This window comes from Exophiala viscosa (genome assembly GCF_022695815.1).
Source record: "Exophiala viscosa unplaced genomic scaffold EDD37scaffold_1, whole genome shotgun sequence".
Lineage (NCBI taxonomy): Eukaryota > Fungi > Ascomycota > Eurotiomycetes > Chaetothyriales > Herpotrichiellaceae > Exophiala > Exophiala viscosa.
Genome location: NW_026944353.1, coordinates 4,335,991 through 4,357,196, shown reverse-complemented (window position 1 = coordinate 4,357,196; position 21,206 = coordinate 4,335,991). Strand labels below are relative to the sequence as shown.

Sequence of the window (21,206 nt, the reverse complement as noted above, 5' to 3'; positions counted from 1 at the left end):
GGCATCATTATTGTGCAGGGAGCTTGCCGTTGCTTCTAACATCCAGCATTCAAACGATGTATACCAGTGAACATACGTCAGAGATCTTGAGCAGCGTTAACGCTTCGCCTTTGATGGGCATGGTTTTGACTCAACTTACCGCTATACATATAGCACGAAATGTCTGTGTCTGGGTATGGACTAAATATATTCATTCGGCTTCCCTCTTTGCACCCTTGGCCCATTCGCGCAAGATATTCTTCCTTATCTTGCCTGTACTCGTCTTTGGCAACTCAGGAACGATCTCGACCTCTCGGGGTACCATGAACCTGCTGATCCCCGGATGATCCTTCGCCCACTGGATCACGTCTTCGCCAGTGGTTTGGGATCCGGGCTTCATAGTGATAAAAGCTTTTGGTCGTTCACCCCAGTGACTGTCGCTAACCGCAGCAACGCCGCACTCGAGCATATCGGGATGGGTAACCAATAAAGACTCGAGCGCTACCGATGAGATATTCTCACCACCTAGATGCGCGGTCAGTGCTGCCATCAACGTGTCTGCAGTGCTCAACTTACCAGAGATGATGATGTCCTTCGCTCTGTCGAGAATCTGGATGGCTCCGTCTTCATGCCATACAGCCAGATCACCAGAATGCAGGACACCACCCAAAAATAATTTCCTTGTGGCAGTTTCGTCTTTATAATATCCTCGCGCACATATATTACCAATGAAAACGATCTCACCAATCTCTTTGCCATCCTTTTCCACATCGACGATAGTTCCCTCGGGTACTTCGGTCTTGATGACTCTCGCAGGCAAAGAAGTCACAAAGCCGTGTCCCTGTCGAGCCATCTTGGCGTATTTGTCCTTGATGTTCGGGTATTCATGCCACTCCGGCATCATATAACCCTTCGTGATCGGGCCATACGTCTCCGTCATTCCATAGACATGGACTGGATGTAAGTTTAGGTTCGTCATCTGTTCGAATAAATGTGCCGTTGGTGGACTAGCTGCGACCGTCACTCGGATAGGTTTCGGCAGCTTAGTTGCATTGCTGTCTGCACAAAGAAGTGTATTCACCGTAGGTGCAGCGCAGTAATGTGTGATTCTCTCGTCTTTCAGCAGCCGCCATATCTCAGGGTAATCGATCTTGCGCAAGCAGTAATGGGTGCCTCTAGCCGCCGTCACCGCCCAAGGAAACGTCCATCCCATGGCATGGAACATCGGTAGCGTCCATAGGTACTTGCAGCGCTCGCCATCATGATAAGCCAGGCCTGACTCGATCACATTTCCCAATGCTCCCAGATAGCAACCACGGTAGGTGTACTCGACGCCCTTAGGTCTGGCAGTCGTACCGGAGGTATAAGCTAGGGCATTGACGGCTAGTTCATCAGGAGCTTGTACTTCCAGACCGTCCCAGCCCTGCGAGCCCGACGATCTGTCGTATTGTAGACCTTCCAGTATAGCTTGATCAAAAGGCCCACTCAGTTCACCTTCAATCGCGTCTGTGTCTGTGTCGATGATTATGGGAACATTGGGATGCTTTTGTCTGTAGTCGTTAAGTAGGTCAAGATATTCGGCGTCGACAATGATTGAGTCCGCCTCGGCATGGTCGAATATGTATGCAATATCATCTTTCTTCAGGCGGTAATTGATGGCGATGTTGATTGAACCTGCCGCGCCTATGCCGTAGATAGCCTCGAGAAACGCTGGTGTATTCGCGCACAAGATCCCGACTCTTTTGTACCCCTTCTTTCTCAGAAAATATGCGAACCCTCGGGCCCGGTCAGCGAACTCGATATACGTCCGTCGTAAGACCTTATTGTTCGCTGTGCGGTGGTAGATGGCGAGCGCATCAGGTTCGATGGCCGCGGCGCGGGGCAGGAAGGATGTTGGGGATAGGGTGTGGTGGTTGTACCATGAGGTCCTTCCCACGCGGTGGTTGTCGATGACTAGGTCGTCGATAGGTTTGCCCTCTCCCTGTGAGGGTACGGTCGGGCTGGCGGAGGAGGGGAGGAAATGGTTGAGCAGGTTGGTCAAGCGGGATTTGGCAGCCATCTTGGACTGTTGGAAGGGAGATTATGATGCCAACATCGCACCACAAGACAAGTGAAAGAGAATCGTCAAAGTATTATAGCTATACAAGTGAGAGGACATTTCATACCTATAATGCTCCTCGTATGCTCTCGCACTCAGTACTATTCCCTGGACCTGGGGCAAGCCTGACGGGCATCGGAACCGAGGTTCCAATCTGGGGTCCTGGAGACTATCAGGGGAGCGTTCCGCTTCCTGCGCCCACCCGGAGGCTTCATAGTGGTGCTTAGCGTTGGGGTCTCCAGGTGTGATAGGTTGACCTACTATCTAGTTCCGTAGCACTCTCGGTCACAACTCGGACGAGACAAGACCTCACCTACCCAGTCGCACGGTCATGCTACCGACACACTTGTATGGCCTGAGAATCGCTTGTCGCTTGCTTCTAGTTTGTGTCTAGGCCCGACTCAACGCCGGACCAAGAATTGGAGCTGAAAGAGAGACCTGGGTCCTGATAGCTTCAAAGTACAAGGTAGTCAATCACCCCTAGATCGTTATTGATCCCATGCCTACATTCTCATTGGAAGGAAAATCGTATCAGTCGAAGATATCACCAGGCATCCCATTCACGCGTATCCCAAAGACCAAAAAGTCTCGATATTCTTCCCAGTATCCTCATCAACATAAGCCGGCGATTCCGCCAACGTGACTTCACTCCCATGAATCTCAGCAACCTGCCCCGTCAACGAAGGATTCGAAACGAGTTGCTGCACACCCCTCGTCAATGTGGACATGGGCGTGACAATCATCGGCTTGAATAGATCCTTGCTCGGAGCGATATTCGTTTCTACCCACCAAACACATTAGCCACCACAATCGGTCAAACACGATGCTGTACATACCCAACACAGCCGGCGCCAGCGCATTGATTTGAATAGCATCCAGTCCAAGCGGTCTCGCAAGTGATCTCACGAGATTAATAACCCCAGCCTTGCCAGCAGCGTATATCGGCGCCACTGGGAACGGGTATAGTCCCGCGTTCGACGCTGTACATACGATTGATCCCTTGGAGGCAGGACTGGCTCCATTGACAGTGGTGTTCTTCTTGATATAGTGAATCGCCAGTTTCACAGCTAAACACCAATAGGTCAGCACATGTTCAAGACGTTCGCCTGACAGGCCCGAAAAAGCAAAGGGAAAGTCAGAACGCACTATAAATCGTCCCAACAAGATTCACATCCAGCGAAGGCAGGCTCGGTTTCGACGGCGTCTCCTCATCAATATTGAGCTTGACTTCCTTGGAAATGCCCGCATTAGCCATCACGACATCGATCCGTCCCTGGTCTCGATAGATCTGCTCAAAAGCCGCGGCAAGCTCGTCCCAGTTCGAAATGTCGGTCTTGGTGAACGAGAAGCTCGCGTCCGAAAAATCCGAGGACAAAGCCTTGACGATGTTGTCGCCTTCACTGTTGACGTCCAAGACCGAGATATGTGCTCCTTGTTCCGCAAAGGATCGGGTGATGCCGAGTCCTATGCCGCTTGCGCCGCCTGGCCATACGAGATTGTGTTAGACTCGGTTCCCACCAGATAGGTCAGTTGAGTGGTGCCAGATACATACCAGTCACGACGATGCTTTTTCTCTGAGGCGCCATTGTTGCAACGCTGCCGGATATGGACTGACTGGAGAATTGATTCGATGCAATATCCAGATGAGCAACTGCAACGCTTGACAACACTGTTTTCGGCGAACGGCTGTGTGCGCTATCAAACACAATAATGTCTGGTAAGTACTGTAACAACACGGTCTCGATCTTCAAAGCTCTGCTTCCCAGGTATATCGTTCGAGCAAGTTCATCTTCTAGGCAGGTTAAAGTCAATCCAATACCCTCCGGAATTGCCCCACGACACAGTTCACCCATCTCTTCACTCTCCCATATTGTGGGGCAACCCACAGCCTAGGGAGCCTCGTTTAGCCCCCATGTTTGTCTCTTTCTCGCCTATCAGACACCCGCCTTTCAATTGCCGAGAGCCATGTGAACCATATCGGCGGACAACACCCCTCATCGGATGAGACCCCGTACCACCCCCACCACCCCTGTCCGCAGATGCTATGCATACAATACGCAGCATTCATGCATAATCTGCCGTGTCTCCTCGTGGAATTCATACCGCGCCATGACATTGGTGCTGCTTTTTGCTAAACCCCTGCTCAACTCCTGGACAACTATAGCATTTCGCCGTAAGGTATTCGGAACTTGCCTCGAAAGTGTTACCTGGACACCATATCCGGCGATCTCGAGATCGGGATTCTACCAAGATGGCAGAGATCCACATTGACCAAGCGACCCTAGACTCGGTTCATGGCAAAGTCGTCGTTTTAGCAGGTACAGTAGTTGGCACCGGTCCTACCCCAAGCTTGAAATACTAGGAGCTCACACAGTTCAGGTGGTGCACAAGGCATAGGCGCAGCAACAGTAACACAGCTCTTCGAGTCAGGAGCACATGTCTTCTTCGGCGACTGGGACGAGAAACAAGGCTCGAAGCTCGCTGAATCGTTACACTCATCATCCACCTCACAAGGAAGCGTGACGTACATGAAAGTCAATGTTCGAGAATATCAATCTCAATTATCACTCTTCGACGCTGCGTACAACAAGCACGGCCAAGTCGACCTTGCGATCTCTTGTGCCGCCGTGACTGAGCGACAGGGATTTTGGGAGCCACATAAACTAAACCTGCAGAGTGTCAGAGAGGTAAGCTATGCTTCCACACGTCCACAGACCAGCGTAACGGCAGGGAGACTGGTGGTCGTATCTAACCTGGCCAGACCCCAACTGGTATCACCGATGTCGTCGACATCAACCTCAACGGCACGCTATACTTCGCCCGCATCGCCATTGCGTACATGAAAGAGAACCACACTTTCGACAAGGAATCCACCACAGCCGAATCCATCACATCGCCCAAGTGCATCACTCTCGTCTCCTCAGTCGCAGGTTTCAAGGAATCGCCAGGTCTATTCGCCTACTCGGCCGCTAAGCACGGCGTTTTAGGGTTGATGAGAGCTTTGCGTCCGTTTGCTGCCCCTCTGTACGGCATCAGAATCAACGCGATATGTACGTGTCCCTCGTTTGGTTGTCTGAGGACTTCCTCGTGACCGGCTGACTGATGATCCAGGTCCCTGGGCAACTGATACTCAACTCCTATCCGGCGTCCGCGCAGAGTGGACCAAGAATGACATGCCAATGAACAAGCCAATTGATGTCGCCCGGTATATCATACAGGTCAGTGCTGATCCGCAAGCGCATGGTAAAGCGCTCTTTGTGACTGGCGGCAACGCCGTGGATATTGAGGAAGGATTGAACCGGACAGAGCCGCAGTGGTTGGGAGAGAAGAACAGTCGGGAGCTTAATCAAGGCCAGGTGATATTGGGATTGGTAAGTCTTCTCCGTTTCATGTTGAGCCGCCGTAGACGCAGTCAAAGCGGTCTCCCCGGGTTGCCCGAGCAGCTATGCTAATTTGATTGATGTTTGCAGGGAATGGACTGGGGTGGCTGATGTGGCTGCGTTGTTCGTAATAGCCTATCGACTAGCAATGGACAGGCAAGATCGGATCGCCGTTTCGTCTTGGGAAGCAGGTCCTATTGTTGTCGCGTGGGCAAACCCTGCCGCCGGCGGTACTTGCCATCTGGTATTACAAAAAGTCCCTGTGTGAACCCCTTTTTTGACACCCCACGTAGTGGTGTTGAAGTATGATTGCATCCCGTACATGTGCGACGGGCTCTCGCTCGAGGAACTGGCTTTTGATATCTCGAAGCTTCACAGCGCGCTTGAACTTTCGTCGTCCTATGCTCGGCTTACCAGTTGGGCCCTCCAAGATTGCCCCCTCAACACCTTTTGAATCGCGGCTGCCCCAGTTTTGCCAGGCCTCGATCTTCACCAAATACTGATCGGGTGCCTGTTCAACGGTTATTGCAAAGTCGGTCGCACAGCGCGCACATTTCACCGGCTTCGAGCACCTCTTTCTCGGCTGCTGCGAGCTTGTCGCGGCGTGGCTGATTGCGCACGACACGATTGATGGGAGATGTAGCCGGGCATGGCCGCAAAATTTTCCGCAGATTTCGTCTACCTGGTCCCATACCGACTTTTGTGCATCAATGTACACCGACTCGAATACCACAGGAGCAACTGTCCTTGTACAATTTTGGGGACAATTGTCATGCTGGGGCATGTATGTTCAAGCCAAGTCAGAGGATACCCAAACTCCGGACCCCTTTCATGATATCTGAGAACAAGATCGCGTACCTCCAGGGCCAACCCACCAACGGAATTGTTCGTGGGGGGATCTAGCGCAGTATTTATTCCACCCATTATGGATGTTGAATCGTGGAAAGTTGTAGTGAGGACATGTGGCTTCATCTGACCTTTTCCAGTTGTACAGCCTACGGCAGGAAGAGCAGTAGAGCAGATGAGGAGTATCTCTCCCGATGAGCAGAAGGAATCTGTCTCTGGTTTCTGGCTGACGCTGGCCGTAGGCGCAGAGGGAATCGATCCTGGGAGGAAAACGCCGGTAAAGGAATTTTGAGACCAAACCGAGAGCGCATCGAGACTCGAGTGGTAGGTACATGATTATGTTATCGAGGAGCTCAGTGGGCAATCCTTCCAGTCCTTCCTTGACGGCATCATCGTGTTGACTCCGCTCCTGTTGAGACTTGTTTTCCTTTATCAACGACCTCTTTGCCTTCATAAACAACCTCAAAAGCAGCTGAAAAAACGGAGACAACCAACCCGTGGGAAGTCCTGGTGCATCTGGCATTGTGATTGAAGAGGTGGGAAGGTCGAATGAGTTGAATAAGAAAACTGAAGAGATGCTGTGTGTAGGAAGGTGCGAGCAGGAAGAGCAGATGTAGCACTGATCTGTTGCAAGTCCATAGGAGTTATTGGCCTCGCAACAGAATGCCAAAAAATGGTCCAACACTTTGTGACCAGGTCAATCTTGGTTGTGGTAAGACTTTGGTGAAGATCTGGATCTTGCCGGACCTGGAATCGCCATATGGATGGTCATCAAATATTGCAAGCATCTGGAATCCCGCCTTTGTCAGTCATGTTTCCAACATACCCAACCATGGGCTGCCTTGCGAAACCAGTGGTAAAATCATCGCTCGTATCCAAAAGATGTCCATGTCTGAAGATCATATCGCCGTCTATATGCAACCTTGGTCTATCGTCTACCTCGTGAAGCTTGCTCAAACTCCACCGCTGTGCTGCATGCCTAAATTCGCAACAAAAACCTGTATCACAAATGCAGACAATATTCATCAACACGTACAAGAAAGGTACGAGGACCTTACTTTTCTTCGTCACTTCTTGGCTCAGCCACCGCAACTGGTACCGGCCCACTCGTCGCCTCTGCGAGGGTCTTCTTCCTCACATCCCAACCACCACTCCATCCGATCCAGCCCTTTTCATACGGTCCTCTGGCCAGACATACCAGAAATGAAAGTCCAATGAAAGCGACACTGAGACTGCCACTCACCACCCAACCTCCCCTGGTATACAACTTGGCGCCCGCACTGGTACCAGTCAACTGGCCGGTGAAGGTGCAGAGCATGAATGCAGTATTGACTCGATTTCGAGCTTTGGGCTCGATTGCAGCAATAGCGGCCCGGTTCGAGACTTGAGTAATTTGCAAGCCCATATCGAGGGCGAACGCTTCGATGATCGGACCTGCGACTGTGAACTCCCCGGTGTAGGTTCCCACTGTGACCCCGATTATGTTGGCCAGAAGACCGAACAGACAGCTGAACATTGGCGCAAACGGCTGGATGAGGAACTTCGCATACAATGGTCCCAAACCGATGCCAGCAACGCCAATGAGACCGAACAGTCCGATGATGACGGGTGTATAGCTGTAAGGAAGATCGGCAAGCAAGAAGGTCAGTGTCGTCCAGTAGCTCGTGAAGCAAGCAGAGACGCAATAACTGATCAAGCCTGCCTGGACGAGAATGGCGTGCTTCTTGTACAGCAGCATGATGCCGGCAATCATTTTGAAGTAGTTGATTCCATCAGGATTCGATGATGGATAATCAGGCATGAAAAGCCACAGTGCGATGAAGACAGAATACTGAAGACCCATGGCAATCCAGTAGATATTGCGCCACGAGGTGTAATTGGTGACGACGCCGGAGAGAATACGTGCGACCACAATACCTAAAAGGTTCCCGCAAGTAACGATGCTCAGGGCCATGGCGCGTTTGTGCAGCGGAGCCAGTTCAGCAACCAAGGGCAGCATAACCTGGGGAACCACTGTCGTGATGGAACATATGAACGAGATGGCGCAAAAGGCGGCAAATGAGCGCGTCAGGCATAGTCCGATCCTGCATGAATATCAGCATACGCACACATTGTTTGGTACAGCTTGTTCCGAGGTCGTCGATGAGAGCAGAGACGGCAGAAAACGGGACTCTCTAGGAATGGCGACTTACCATAGTGTCGCGGTGAACAAGATCAATCCGAGTGTCAATGGACGCCGCTTCAAAAGGTCTCCCAACGGGCATACAAGTAACAATCCTGTCGCATACCCTGCTTGCATCAATGTGGGGATGCGAGCTACGGTCTCGTAGGGCACGTCAAAATCTGCCGCGAGAACATTGAGAATAGGGTGGTTGTAATAAAGGTTGCCCACGGTGAAGGCTCCTGCAAAGGCGAAAAGGATATTGTGCCAGACGGAGAAGACTGGAGGTTTCTCCGGGTTCCAGCGACACCAGGGTGGTGTCCAAGTTAGAAAGTCAACGGTCTTTCGCCATGGTGATTTTCGCGCCGCAGCACTCGTTTTCTTTTCGTCATCGTTTATGTCGAATCGCGCGACCGCGCTTCGCTGGTCGGCTGTTGGAGACCATGGCTCTTGCTGACCGCTTTTCTCTTCCACCATGCCCAAATTGAGAGTTGATACCGAGACTGGTCGGAAAGAAGGGAAGAACGTGTTTGTAACGGGGATTGCAGACTATCACTGCTTGCAGCGATAGGAGTCGGCGTTGCGCGCTTTCACGGACTTGTTGATCGGGCCTTTGTGGGGTACTATCGGGACACCTAACTTGCGGCCCGGTCATAAACTTGCCTTTAGTCTTTAGGTTGTCCGATTTGCACCATGATGTGCTTCACGAAATCGATGACAGCTTGAGGGCCGAGCATAGAGTCTCATAGAGAAAGGGAAGGAGATAATAAACGGTCGAAGCCGTGACAGACATCATTATCACCCATCATGCGAGTCTCACTCGAGGGACGGTATCACAATGACCTTGGCTGACAAACCGTGAGGAGGATGTCCCACGTCTTGGTTCATGTTTAGATGCCGTGTTAGCCGAAGCAAGGCTCCGAGTAGAAAGTCCATTGATGGCACCATCCGCTAGAACGAGTGGAGATGCTATATATACAATAAGATATCGGGCAAGCTAGTTGTGATTTTGCAAAAGCTGGATCCGAGGACGCCGCAGATGACAATGACTATCGCAAAAAGCTCACCACGGTTTGGATCTGTTTCGTCCGTATGTGAACGTTTTGATATGGATTATCAAATGTTCGTGTTTGTGCCATGCTAAATTAACGATGGCAAGGTCGGCTTGCGTTGACATGCAGCATTTCACGAAAGCCTGGAAAGGAGACCTCTGATCGCAGTTGACGACAGCCCCATCTTTGTGGACAGGCCCTCGATACATTTCGAGCATGGGAAACTGCTCCGCGCCCACCCTCGATCAATTTGCTGAGCGAGTGATGTGCAGTGAAAGACGGTAGTTCCACAGCGAAATGGCGTTCATTCATGGCAATGTAGAGTCGGACTCTAGTGAGACTGAGATTCGCAAGATGGACAATGGCGCCTCCTAGCTTACAGAGCTGCTCAAATCAAATTTCGGGCAGACAAACCGCGCATCGGGCAGGAAGTCTAGTGGGTGGTCCAGATCTTGTCCACATGATCATCGCATGATGGCAAGGGGCCAAGGGCAGACCTGTCAGGCCTCCCAGTCAGTCTGCAGTGATACACCCAAAAGTACCGGTGAAAGGCATGGATTTTGTGATGCGATGTTCGATGGGTTTAAGAGAGTGACGGTTCTAAGCAGCCCAGTTGAGAGGATGCCCCGGTAATCATGTAATCAATCCCTTGGCATGTTTGCACGTTTTGTATGTTTGTTTGTACCTCTCCCATGCTCTCTCACACTCCCTCTCATCCTCTTTTCCACCTCGACAAGCTCAATGTTTCACTGGTTAAACCATCAACGACGCCGCAGCAGTGATACATTCAGAGGATGCCTCAGGTATCGCGCTAGGCAGATGTTGCGACTGAAATGCGAAAGACAATGCGCCAATAGTGGAAATACTCGTCAGCTGAGTCAAACCGTGCGAAGAACGGCCATGCTGACATCTCCAGTCTGAATGCTGCAAATGGTGTCTCATATACCTCGTATCAGTTAATCCATCAGGCTGGACCCATGCGTTGCCTTTTCGATTACGATGCTATGCCCATCATGGTCATTCGTGATGTACCCTTATATGTCCTCTCTTGGGGTCAATGTGAACCTGTTTCCTTCCTGCCTCATCGGCTCTCTCTGCGCTGCTCTGAACCCGTGTAATGGCGCTTATCTTCACAGCAACGCTCATAGGAGCTGCATGGGTGGCACGCTTCGGTTTGCATTACAACTCTTTCTACCAGCCGGCCATCTTCTTGATCTTGACACTGTCTATCCAGCTTGTCCTCCTTATACTGTGGCTTGCTTATCTGGCTCCTCGACTAAGCCCTCTGCGCATATTTCCGCTGGCCTCCCAGGGACCATGGTGGAAGACATTCTTACTCGAGCCAATACCCACGGACCTTCAACGGTTTATGGATGAAACTCCAAATGACGGCCTCATCCGTTATTTCGGCGTCTTCCATAGCGAAAGACTCTTGCTCACAAAGCCTCAGGCAACCAAAGACATGATGTTGCTGCAACCATACAACTTCAACAAAATCCCAATAACGAAGAAACTCATTGGACAACTCACGGGAAAGGGAGTCATAGTGGTAGATCAGGACGAGCATAAGGTAAGCTAAATGCATACTCTGCCGCAAACCTTGAAGGAGCCTCTCTTATTCATGACCAACAAGCGTCAACGCAAGTCATTAAATCCAGCATTCAAGTTCAAATACATAAAGAATCTCTTCCCAAGATTTTGGTTTCATGCGACGCAACTTGTACGGTCTCTCGAGAAGGAGATTGATGAGGCCAACGCGAAAAGATCAGCAACACTCCCGACAGTCGATATCGATGGCTGGCTGATGCGTGCCACTCTCGATATCATTGCAGCGACAGGGTAATCAGCCCTTTGTGTTCATACTGCTGCTGCAGTTGTGCATACTCTGCAGATCATAGCCATGACGGCTCCTGACGTTTTTACAGATTTGGAGTCAATGTCAATGCCATCCAGGCTCCGGATAGCGCACTCGCTACAGTGCTTCCCCTGTCGAACTCAACGAGTCCTCAAGCGTCCTTTTACATGCTTTTGGGATATTTGTTGCCGGAATGGCTATACCTTCGCCTACCAATGGCGAGACGCTACGAGCTTGACCAGGTCGTCAAAGCGCTCCACGATGCCACAACGCCACTCATCCGAGCCAGGAAGGCCGACCTTTCCAAGCGAACACTTCTTGGTCCCGAGACCGAGGACAGTGATACTAAATCAACCGCCCAGGATCTTGCTGAGACGGACGTTATCGCCACTCTTCTTCGCTTCCCGCAGAAGTTGACTGACCAAGAACTACTGGCCCAGTCGGCGTCGATTATGCTCGCCGGGCAAGACACCACCTCAGTTGCTACCACTTGGGCACTGTATTTCATGGCGCATCATCCCCAGATTCAGGCAAGGCTGGCAGGAGGTCCGCAGTAGCCTGCCATCGCCTGGCTCAGCTGACGGTGCGGTGGATGCAAGTCTTGTTGAGTCCCTCCCATACCTTGCAGCAGTGTGTAGCGAAACTCTTCGCCTTTTCCCACCAGTGTCAATTCTGAGGAGAGAAGTTGTGAAGGCAGGGACTACCATACTTGGCGAGCACATTCCCATTGGGACACATGTGGTTACTAGCATCTGGGGAACGCATCACACACGCAGTATCTGGGGCCAAGATGTTCAAGCATTCAGACCTGACCGTTTCCTCCAGCATACGGAAGATGGCAAAGCCAAATTCGATCCACATGGAGGCTTACAAGGCGAAACAGCAACATACTGTTTCGTCCCATTCGGAGCCGGCGTGCGAAGTTGCATTGGTGAACGGTTTGCACGAGGTGAATTTGCCATTTTGTTGGCTGCTCTGGTCGGGAAGTTCGACTGGACCCTCATGGATCCTGAGGCAAAGCTTGGAGAAGACGTGAAAATCAATTTCGGCCTGGTTCTCAAACCGCAAGGAGGGCTCTTCCTGCACGCAAGCAAGGTCGAAGGATGGTGAGTTCTGATTCGTCGACTGATCCGGCAAGACTGGACACACTTAATGAAGGGTTTCTACAGCTTTACTGGCTAGTAATAGCACCGATAAGGAGGAGGCGACATCCCACGTCAAAAAGGACGGCACGAAGACGTTCTGATGGTTGGTACTTTACGCAGTGTTGTCTGGGGATATGCAGGTTGTACACTGGAAACTTGCGTCTGATTTTGTCGTCATCTCTTGTCCTTATCTTGCGCGTTGATAGCCAGGTTGAAAGACTGCTTTCATTCGTCGGAATGACCGGCAAGGGCCGAGTCTATCTTCACCAGACACAAAAGGTCATCATGCAGTGCATGTACATCTCCATTGCCCATGGGGATCGGCTCAGGTTGCCTTTAGTCCATATCTCACGATGACCAAGAGCGAAGTCTAATGAAGAAGTGGGAGACTCTCAAGACAGCTCTTGAGACGGACCCTGGCCGGCAAAAAGGCCGACTCTTGCTACAGACTCCGGCCCCTTTGACGAAATTTTGCAAGTTATCAACTTCCTCATCCGTTAACGTCTCCATTGAAAAGATCTTAATGTGCTACCAAGATGGCGAACCTTTGACTAAAGTACTGAGGACATGTCCGATCACTACCACGGCAATTCCATCTATACATGAAACAGCGGAGAAACCTTTATCCCCCTCGGATCATCTCGCCAATGTCTGACACACGTGACAGGTGATATATACGCAGCTTCTGTATTCGACATAGCCTCATCTCATATCTTTCATTTATTTTGATAACAGGGATCAATCACAGCCTCGCAGATCACCGCAGAACCAAAGCCGTTTCATGTTGTCAATACATCACCGCTCGCGTGAATGCATGATCAACCCTGGCCTTTATGGCGTCAACGGACTTCTACGACCCAAAAGAAGTCCTGATCGACTTGTCACTGTTAGGCCAACGGTGAAGCCAGCCATACAGAATGTCTCGTTGCGTCGAGATAAGGTAGCGGCCCTTGTAACAACGTCTTCAAATCTGATGTCAGTGGTTTGACGAAAATGTGGCAATTATCCAATCTACCACAACCCCAGCATCACACTATGCATCTCCGAGCAAGCAGTCGTCAGTGGGATTCTGCCCGTTGCATGTTATCATAAGCCACTGTGTGGAAGGTGGTAAACGAATGTGCCTCTATATAAACTCCCGTCATGCCCTTGACGAGTGGTAGGTTCCCTTCCGTCTCCCTTCCATGCTCGTGTTCAGTCTCGCTTGAAATCCTACCACCATGTCGGGATCTGTTGCAACAATCCTCCCAGAAGGGGTAGGTTATGGTGTTGTGGTGGGTATTGGATTCTTCTTCACTGCGGTAATGATTGGCATATCCATGCTACAGGTACTGCTGCCGCCATCGCCTATGACATACAATCCTAACCAGAACAGAATCGATACACCAATTTCTCCACCAGAACCAACGAAGAGTTCAACACTGCCAGCCGAAGCATCAAGCCAGGTCTCATCGCCGCGGGTATCGTGTCAGCATGGACATGGGCAGCCACCCTCCTCCAAAGCAGTACAGTCGCCTACGAGTATGGCGTGGCAGGACCATTCTGGGTAACCACAACACCTTCCATCTCCCTCACACCAATACTAACATATCCCAGTACGCCGCCGGTGCCACCGTCCAGATCCTGATGTTCTCCATCCTCGCCTGCAAAACCAAAATGAACGCCCCTCGCTGCCACACCTTCCTCGAGATCATTCAAGTCCGATACGGCGCAGTAGCACATCTCGTCTTCATCTTCTTCGCCCTGGTCACCAACATCCTAGTCGGTTCTCAATTACTCCTCGGAGGATCCGCCGTCGTCACGACCCTCACAGGCATGAACGTCTACGCAGCAATCTTCCTCATTCCCCTCGGCGTAGTCAGCTACGTGATCATGGGTGGTCTCCGCGCCACCTTTCTCTGCGACTACTCGCACACCCTTATCCTCATGATCATCATCCTGTACTTCATGTTTGAAGTCTACGCGACAGACAGCCTCATCGGCTCCCCCGCAGAAATGTTCCGCCTGCTCAAGAAAGCCGCCAACATGCGCCCCGTCGAGGGTAACCAAGACGGCAGCTATTTGACGCTCAAGTCCAACAACGCGCTCATCTTCGGCGTCATCCAACTCTGTTCCGGCAGCGGCACCGTCTTCCTTGACCAAGCATACTGGCAACGCGCCATCGCTTCACGCCCCACGACCGCCGTACGAGCCTACATCCTAGGTGGCCTAGCTTGGTTCGCCATCCCCTTCGGCTTCGCCACGACTCTGGGTCTCGCCGCCGTCGCATTGACCGACAACCCGGCCTTCCCAACGTACCCGAACCCGCCTACCTCCTCTGAGATCTCCGCCGGATTAGCATCAGCATTCTCAGCCAGCACCTTACTCGGCAAGAGAGGCGCCGTCGCCCTACTAATCACGCTCTTCATGGCCGTCACATCCTGCGCATCCGCCGAACTCATCGCCGTCTCTTCAATCCTGACATTCGACATCTACAAAACATACATTAAACCGTCCGCCACGCCCGCGAACTTGATCTTCATGGCTCACGTCAACGTCGCCGTCTTCGGCATGACCATGGCTATCTTCGCCATAATCTGGCACGTCATCGGTATTGACCTAGGCTGGCTTTTCTTGGTCATGGGGCTGATCATCGGCGGCGCCGTCTTCCCAGCAGCTTTCGCAGTGACATGGAAGAAACAGTCGCGCGCAGGCGCCATCTCCGGCGCGGTATGTGGTCTCGTCGCCGGCCTAGCAGCCTGGCTTGCCGAAGCCTATGTCTATTATGGTGAAATCACGCTCTCCTCCACAGGGTCCAATTACGCGACACTCTCAGGAAACTTGGCCGCCATCATGACCGGCCTCATAGTCAGTGTGGTAGTGTCGTTGATCAAGCCCGACAACTGCGATTGGAGCGCCACGCGGGCTCTCAATATGGAATCCACGGTGCCCATTCCGGGCGTCAACCCACCTCTGCGCGACCACCGAGCCGACTCGAACACAACACAGACCGGAGACATTGCTCAGGAAAAGAAATCTACCGACGACTCGCCGTCGCCTATGCTTGCTCCGACCTTCCCGCCCCCAGACGAGAAACACATTGCTACACGCATCCCATCGAATGCCAGCGCCGGAACTCGACGGGACTCGATTCGCATCGACGAGGAGCGACAAATGTCCTTCGACGCCGCGCTGGAATCCGATCCCAACGCTTTACGCTCGGCGTTCAAGCTCGCGTGCATCGCAAGCTTTGTCCTGCCATTCATCATGGACTTCTTGATCCCGATCCCCATGTTCCTCAGTCACTATGTCTTCTCGGAGCACTTCTTCACCGCGTGGGTGGTCATCAGTTTCATCTGGGTGTTTTCTTCGGCCATCATCTCTGTGGTCTTGCCCATCTGGGAGACCAGGACTTTCTTCACACAGTTGGCCACGGAGATCATGGCGGATATCAGGGGACGAAAGGGGACTGATTGATTTGCAGACAGGTATGAAGATCTGCCTGTATGGTAGATTTGTGAAATGTTGCAGCTAGAGCTAGACCTAGAGCTGAAACTGATAGAGTCGATGTTCATGCTCAGTAATAACGGGTTTAGCCTTCAACTGTTTCAATTATTCCTGTCTTTGCCACGCACACGGTGTTCGGTGTCAGCCTGACATGGACCCGGATGGACGACGGTATGCTTGGGCACTTTCCCATCCTGAAATGGTATCTGTAGTGCCACAGCCTCCACATCGCTAGGGTAGTAAGTCAAGTGGCCAGGCGACCTCTTGTCCGTGTCCACAGCAATGATGAGTGAATCGACCCCTGGGGTAATGTACAGTGACTCGGTGGGCTTGGGTAGACCCATTGACAATTCTTGCTGAGAAGGAAGATTCATGTTGTCATCGGCGGGGTCGTAAGTCCTTACGTGAGCGAGACCGGAGAGAAGAATAAAGAACCTGGCACCTCCTGTCAGTGACCAGGAAATTGACAAGTGGGTTGGAGTAATGTCGCGGATGAGACGGCCAGAGCCCACCACACGCAAGGGAAAATGAATGATGAAGGGAGACTCACATGGGATGTGGCGGTCGATGCCAGCCTTCTGCACTCCTCGGCGGGAGGACGACGTAGGTAGCGTTCGATGTGTCGCCGAGATCTAGAGCTTTTCCGACTGTAGGATAACGAATGAAAGGAGCCGCCAATGCCCAGCACTCAATTATTGCGTGATAAGGAGCCGTAGGACTGTTGACAACCGCAGAGAGGTATAGGGTAGTGTTGGATGAGGCATGCGGGAGGTTGCCATTTTGGGCAAGACCACCAAGGAAATGGAAGGCGAGAAAGGGACTGATGAGCAACTTTCGTAAGAGCATTTTTCATGCAATTTATCCTTGACGTCCTAAGACGATGATCGTTTCCCGAGGTGAGGCTGGGTACTGACTGAAAGAGTCATGCAAGATAACCATTGGAGGCGGAGTGTTAGTCTATCCGACCTGGCCGACGACTTCTCTTGGCTGGGATGTGCATATTGCATGTAGTAGACACGAGTGCCCTCCAAGTCGAAGTAGCATTAGCCATAATGGGAAGAACAGGGGAAGAAGGAAAATCATGGTCACATGCTTTAGGTTCTAATAGATTTAGATCTAGATACACAAGATACACCCATCTTTCCAAGACCGACTGCGCTACATACTTCTACCTGCTCTTCCGAGCTCGATATATAAAGATATGTAGCCGCCATATGAAGACAGCTCATGCCCTGCCTCAGTAATAGATATCTGTAAACCGAAACCTTGATAACCAAGTTTCTGCGCCAAAGGAGTGTGAACGCTTCGCTGTGCTGAAGTTGCGAGTCATCATCATCTGAATAGTCATTGATTCGTTCGAAGGAACGTCGTCATGGTCGTAAGTGGTAATAAGTAACCTCTTTTCCCACCCATATCTTTTTGAGAGAGAACCCTTTTATGGCGGCTGCCTTTTCTCTCTGTCGTCGATAACACCAGTCATAAAGCAACCCTGTTCTACCGGTAGTGCCGAGAACCCCAAGGATGTCTGTACAGAAAAGGAAAATACTGTACACGTCTTCGTCTTGGGACTGTACAGTTCATTTGTGGAAAAAGTCGATGAGGAATTTGCGGAGGTTGCGCTTGTATGGAGATAGGGATGGACTTCTTGGATCGATGCCTCTGTTGGGGCTGGTCATTGCCCGAGGACGAGCCACAGACATGGGACCGACAATCTCCCCGTCACCAAGCTCGGGGAATTTGCCGCTCTTGTCGTCAATAACAGGCAAAATGACTTTGGTGGCGGGCTTCTCCAGGACAGCGCTTGAAGCCGTGGAGTTCTGCATTGACGAGTCTCCATCACTCAGGCGAGCAAGGACAGGTGCCAGAATGGACCTCATCAGGTTGTGATGTCTCTTCCACGCATCATCCACCAAGGACCATTTCTCCTCGCTTAGCTTGTACACCTTGGACGTCGACCCGTAATGCTCGGCAGTACGGGAAATATGTCTGGCGTAGTTGGTCCGAGCATGATCCCAATTGTTACGGTATTCAGTATAAGAGTCCAGGTCAATCGTCTCCGGTGTATACGGTTCAGGATGAATGGTGAAGTTGGCGTGACCCAGTCGAACCGTCCAAGGGTCCAAGACATCGTCCAAGAGTTGCAGCGGTGGTATATCTAGGATAGGGCCGTTGGTCATCGTGTTGGTTCGAGACCTATTATGCATAGACACCATCGAGGGCTTTGTGGACAAAGGTGGAGACGGTAGGCACGACAGTGGCGCGTCGAACGAGTTCCGAGAGCTCATGATTGCAGATGTAGGAGCGATTGATGGTGATTGGAGAGGAGACTGAATAGGTTCCTCCTTCTTGCACACCTCCGCAAGCACAGGCGGCAGCAAAGGGGTAGTGGCTTGACATGGCTCTTCGTCCTCGTCTCCCTCAGACTCTTGCAGTGGTTCTGTGTGCATTTCGAATGAAGTCTGACTCGTGAGCGGCGCGACTGGTGACAAGGGCAGTAGACTTTCATGCTTGGAGATAACACTCATGGCAGGACTGACTATCTGTGAAGAATTGAGAGATCCAGACCGCGAAGCCGGAGAGTTGAGGTGTGTGATGATCGACAGCTGTGGTCCAGGTGCCGATCTGTTCTTCCAACGTCGTGATATCGAACCAAATTTGCTGCTGAGACGGTGGGCGTTGGCAGGCGCAGCAGCAGGAGCAGAGGTAGGCTGTTCCATTGACCGTCGTCGCTTGTACAGCGGTGGAGCTGCTGAAGAGGTTGAGGACCAGTCGTCCGCATCTCTCAAGGTCCATTCAGGTTGTATAGGAGAGCTTGGTGGGGATTGTTCAATATCACCACCGAAATAGTTCGAGAAAGCCTTGTCATAATCGGGGAAGTCGAAGCTTCCATCGTTGACCAAAGTGTATCCTTCGAACTCATCTCTTTCTTGAATCTCTTGAGGTTCCTCTGTCACATCTTCCAGCCTTTTGGTCGAATACATGTCGAAGGATTCGCGTGGGATCGGCGACGAGGTGATCGACGAACCCGAGCCGCGCGATGAGTGACCTTTGGAGAAGGTGGACTGCGTCGGAGATGACAGACTGCTCGAAGAAGCCGAGGATCGAGGAGCGCCCGGCGCAGTGGCATCGGCAGGATATGTGGTTGGAGTGGCCTCCATGTCGATCGATTGATTATCGTATGAGTATTATTTTTGTGGATTGAGCGAACGTCTGGGGAAAAGAGAAAGGATCCCTAGAAAGATGTATGCAAAGAATCGAAGGACAGCTGGGGACACGGGCGGTCCAAGTCGGTCAGGGTCGGACAGTTGCGCGCATGATGAATGAGTTGTTTTGTGTTTACAGGTCTGTGGTGTTTGTCTATGGGGGTTGAGGCCCAAGCTGTAGGCGAGAATGACAGGGCAGTAGTTGGTCCAGGATTGGTGATGCGGTGTCGTCAGTCAAGACCAGTTAGAGATCGGATCTGTATTGCGCAGTGTGTTCCATCAGTTCAGTGCCATGTGTACGAGTAAGAAAACAAGAGAGGGTGGTGTATGTGCTTGAGCGACAAGTCAGAAGAAGAGAAATGTATCGTGGGGAGACAGAAGTAACAGCAGCAGCCTTAGCAGCTTGAAGCGCAGCCCCAGTGTGAGTAGTGCAGTAGGTGCAAGCCATAGGCGGCGGACACAGAGAAAAAGAGTTCAAGCCCTTGTCAAGCGATTGAAAACTTGTGTGCCGTGGAGCTGGTTGATGGTGCGTTCCCCGAAAATCCACCTTCCAGCATCCCACCACTTACACCTCTTCTTCCTTTAACAACTAAACTTCCACAGGCATGGTTCCTCCGGGCATGGTGGCAGGGGTCTGTTGAACCTACTGAACCCTGCCCTCGCACTTTTTTTCTTTCTCTTGGCTGCACTGGCCGTCCCCCGCGAGGGTCAGAAACAGCCACTCAATCTCTCACTCTCAAGAACCAGAGTTACTTGCAGTCTGTCTGCTAGTCTTCCAGAGATGCCAAAAAGACCCCAAATGCGCCACCCACGACAAGCGACAGCAGCAACCAGAAAAACTCACCTGTGGTCGCTACCCTCCGAAGTTTTCACACTAATCCTACAAGTACTCTCTCGGCGCCCAATCATACGATCCGATCGTCCTTGTCCGTTTGACTCTGGTTTGGAGCCGACTTTTCGGTTTGAGTCTGTGCGGTGTTCCCACGAGACCGGCTGAAGAACAAATTCTGCGCTTGGGCCGACTGGTTTGGAAGAATAATATGGAGCAATTGCTGGGCGACTGAGTCAGTAGGGATCTATCCGCTCAGCTGGCTACCTTCTGCGACATGTCTGGCCTTTTGTGAGAGCTCTTCCCTTGTGATTCTCAACACGAGGTTTGCTGCATGCCATATTGACCATGACCATGACCTTTGTGGCTTATTGGCTTGCTGACTTGCGCTTTATCCGTTTGCTTCCCTACCCCTGTCATCGTCTTCTGCCGGCATGAAGACACAGACGATCAGCCAGCCTCACAACCAGAAACCATGCGCATGGCCGAGGCTAAAGCGAAGCACTACACCAGCCGGGCCTTTGCAGATGTTCTTCTCAATCAGTCCCTTCATTGCTAGTGACGGGCACCATGTGGCATGTTCCACTACAGAGAAAAGGCACACATTTGCATTCGCGGGAACCGCTTGTGTCTCAACGTTCTAGCAACGTCGTGGCACGGCGCTTGTGCCCTCTTCCGTGCCGCTTTGATGCTTCCGCCCGTCCCTCCAAGCACTAACCTCATGCAAGGCACCTAACAGACTTTGTGCCAGGCCATAAAAGCCACCTGCAGGAACGGTATCAAATATACTCTGACGATCACCACTCATTATTTCTATCTGACAAGTAATCGACCTGCCAAATACAGTCTATCCGGGACACCCTGGCCAACGTCCGCTACCACGGTGAGCTTACTATAGTGGCCTCGCTTGTTGTCGCATGGCAATTTAGCGCAACGAAACGATTTTGCTGCACGTTGAGAACCAGGATCGTCATCGTTTGGCTACGCTAACAGGAATTCTTATGCGATTGTTTATGCAGACGAAAAAATCGAAGTGACTTTTCCCAGCAGACTCGGTCAATGACGCAGACGATACTCGTGGATGCTTCAGCCGGCCTGTCAGTGTCGCTGTCAATGTCAGGTACACGGATTATCCGATCTTTCTACACCGGCAATGGCACTTGTGATGGCCG

At 51.6% G+C, this 21,206-nt stretch overlaps 8 protein-coding genes across 8 annotated transcripts; 3 read left to right on the top strand and 5 right to left on the bottom strand.

The window, feature by feature from the left end:
* Positions 1 to 52: 52 nt before the first annotated feature.
* EDD37DRAFT_82816 (fatty-acyl-CoA synthase) lies at positions 53 to 2,208 on the bottom strand. Its single transcript, XM_062820318.1, has 3 exons — positions 556 to 2,208; positions 140 to 504; positions 53 to 85 (listed from the first exon to the last, which is right to left on the bottom strand). Exons 1-2 carry the CDS (start codon positions 2,036 to 2,038, stop codon positions 191 to 193), a joined length of 1,797 nt encoding a protein of 598 aa, XP_062676002.1. The 5' UTR covers positions 2,039 to 2,208; the 3' UTR covers positions 53 to 85; positions 140 to 190.
* Positions 2,209 to 2,432: 224 nt separating this feature from the next.
* EDD37DRAFT_618624 (uncharacterized protein) lies at positions 2,433 to 4,096 on the bottom strand. Its single transcript, XM_062815819.1, has 4 exons — positions 3,630 to 4,096; positions 3,224 to 3,559; positions 2,914 to 3,144; positions 2,433 to 2,858 (listed from the first exon to the last, which is right to left on the bottom strand). The coding sequence occupies exons 1-4, from the start codon at positions 3,928 to 3,930 to the stop codon at positions 2,638 to 2,640; spliced, it is 1,089 nt and encodes a 362-aa protein (XP_062676001.1). The 5' UTR covers positions 3,931 to 4,096; the 3' UTR covers positions 2,433 to 2,637.
* EDD37DRAFT_618622 (uncharacterized protein) lies at positions 4,078 to 5,784 on the top strand. Its single transcript, XM_062815818.1, has 5 exons — positions 4,078 to 4,395; positions 4,457 to 4,764; positions 4,839 to 5,127; positions 5,189 to 5,448; positions 5,548 to 5,784. Exons 1-5 carry the CDS (start codon positions 4,329 to 4,331, stop codon positions 5,566 to 5,568), a joined length of 945 nt encoding a protein of 314 aa, XP_062676000.1. The 5' UTR covers positions 4,078 to 4,328; the 3' UTR covers positions 5,569 to 5,784.
* Positions 5,785 to 7,357: 1,573 nt separating this feature from the next.
* On the bottom strand, positions 7,358 to 8,941 carry EDD37DRAFT_645833 (major facilitator superfamily domain-containing protein; the record flags this gene model as incomplete). Its single annotated transcript, XM_062817677.1, has 2 exons — positions 7,358 to 8,387; positions 8,496 to 8,941. 2 exons carry the CDS (start codon positions 8,939 to 8,941, stop codon positions 7,358 to 7,360), a joined length of 1,476 nt encoding a protein of 491 aa, XP_062675999.1.
* A 1,692-nt stretch (positions 8,942 to 10,633) lies between these two features.
* On the top strand, positions 10,634 to 12,617 carry EDD37DRAFT_671907 (cytochrome P450; the record flags this gene model as incomplete). Its single annotated transcript, XM_062819435.1, has 5 exons — positions 10,634 to 11,086; positions 11,150 to 11,355; positions 11,442 to 11,870; positions 11,926 to 12,477; positions 12,530 to 12,617. The coding sequence occupies 5 exons, from the start codon at positions 10,634 to 10,636 to the stop codon at positions 12,615 to 12,617; spliced, it is 1,728 nt and encodes a 575-aa protein (XP_062675998.1).
* Positions 12,618 to 13,620: 1,003 nt separating this feature from the next.
* EDD37DRAFT_82737 (solute symporter family transporter) lies at positions 13,621 to 16,038 on the top strand. The gene is made up of 3 exons (XM_062820316.1): positions 13,621 to 13,844; positions 13,892 to 14,062; positions 14,113 to 16,038. Exons 1-3 carry the CDS (start codon positions 13,737 to 13,739, stop codon positions 15,970 to 15,972), a joined length of 2,139 nt encoding a protein of 712 aa, XP_062675997.1. The 5' UTR covers positions 13,621 to 13,736; the 3' UTR covers positions 15,973 to 16,038.
* Positions 16,039 to 16,066: 28 nt separating this feature from the next.
* On the bottom strand, positions 16,067 to 17,049 carry EDD37DRAFT_82751 (uncharacterized protein). The gene is made up of 2 exons (XM_062820317.1): positions 16,553 to 17,049; positions 16,067 to 16,437 (listed from the first exon to the last, which is right to left on the bottom strand). Exons 1-2 carry the CDS (start codon positions 16,846 to 16,848, stop codon positions 16,104 to 16,106), a joined length of 630 nt encoding a protein of 209 aa, XP_062675996.1. The 5' UTR covers positions 16,849 to 17,049; the 3' UTR covers positions 16,067 to 16,103.
* Positions 17,050 to 17,579: 530 nt separating this feature from the next.
* Positions 17,580 to 19,160, bottom strand: EDD37DRAFT_655745 (uncharacterized protein; the record flags this gene model as incomplete). Its single annotated transcript, XM_062818778.1, has 1 exon — positions 17,580 to 19,160. One exon carries the CDS (start codon positions 19,158 to 19,160, stop codon positions 17,580 to 17,582), a length of 1,581 nt encoding a protein of 526 aa, XP_062675995.1.
* Positions 19,161 to 21,206: the final 2,046 nt, after the last annotated feature.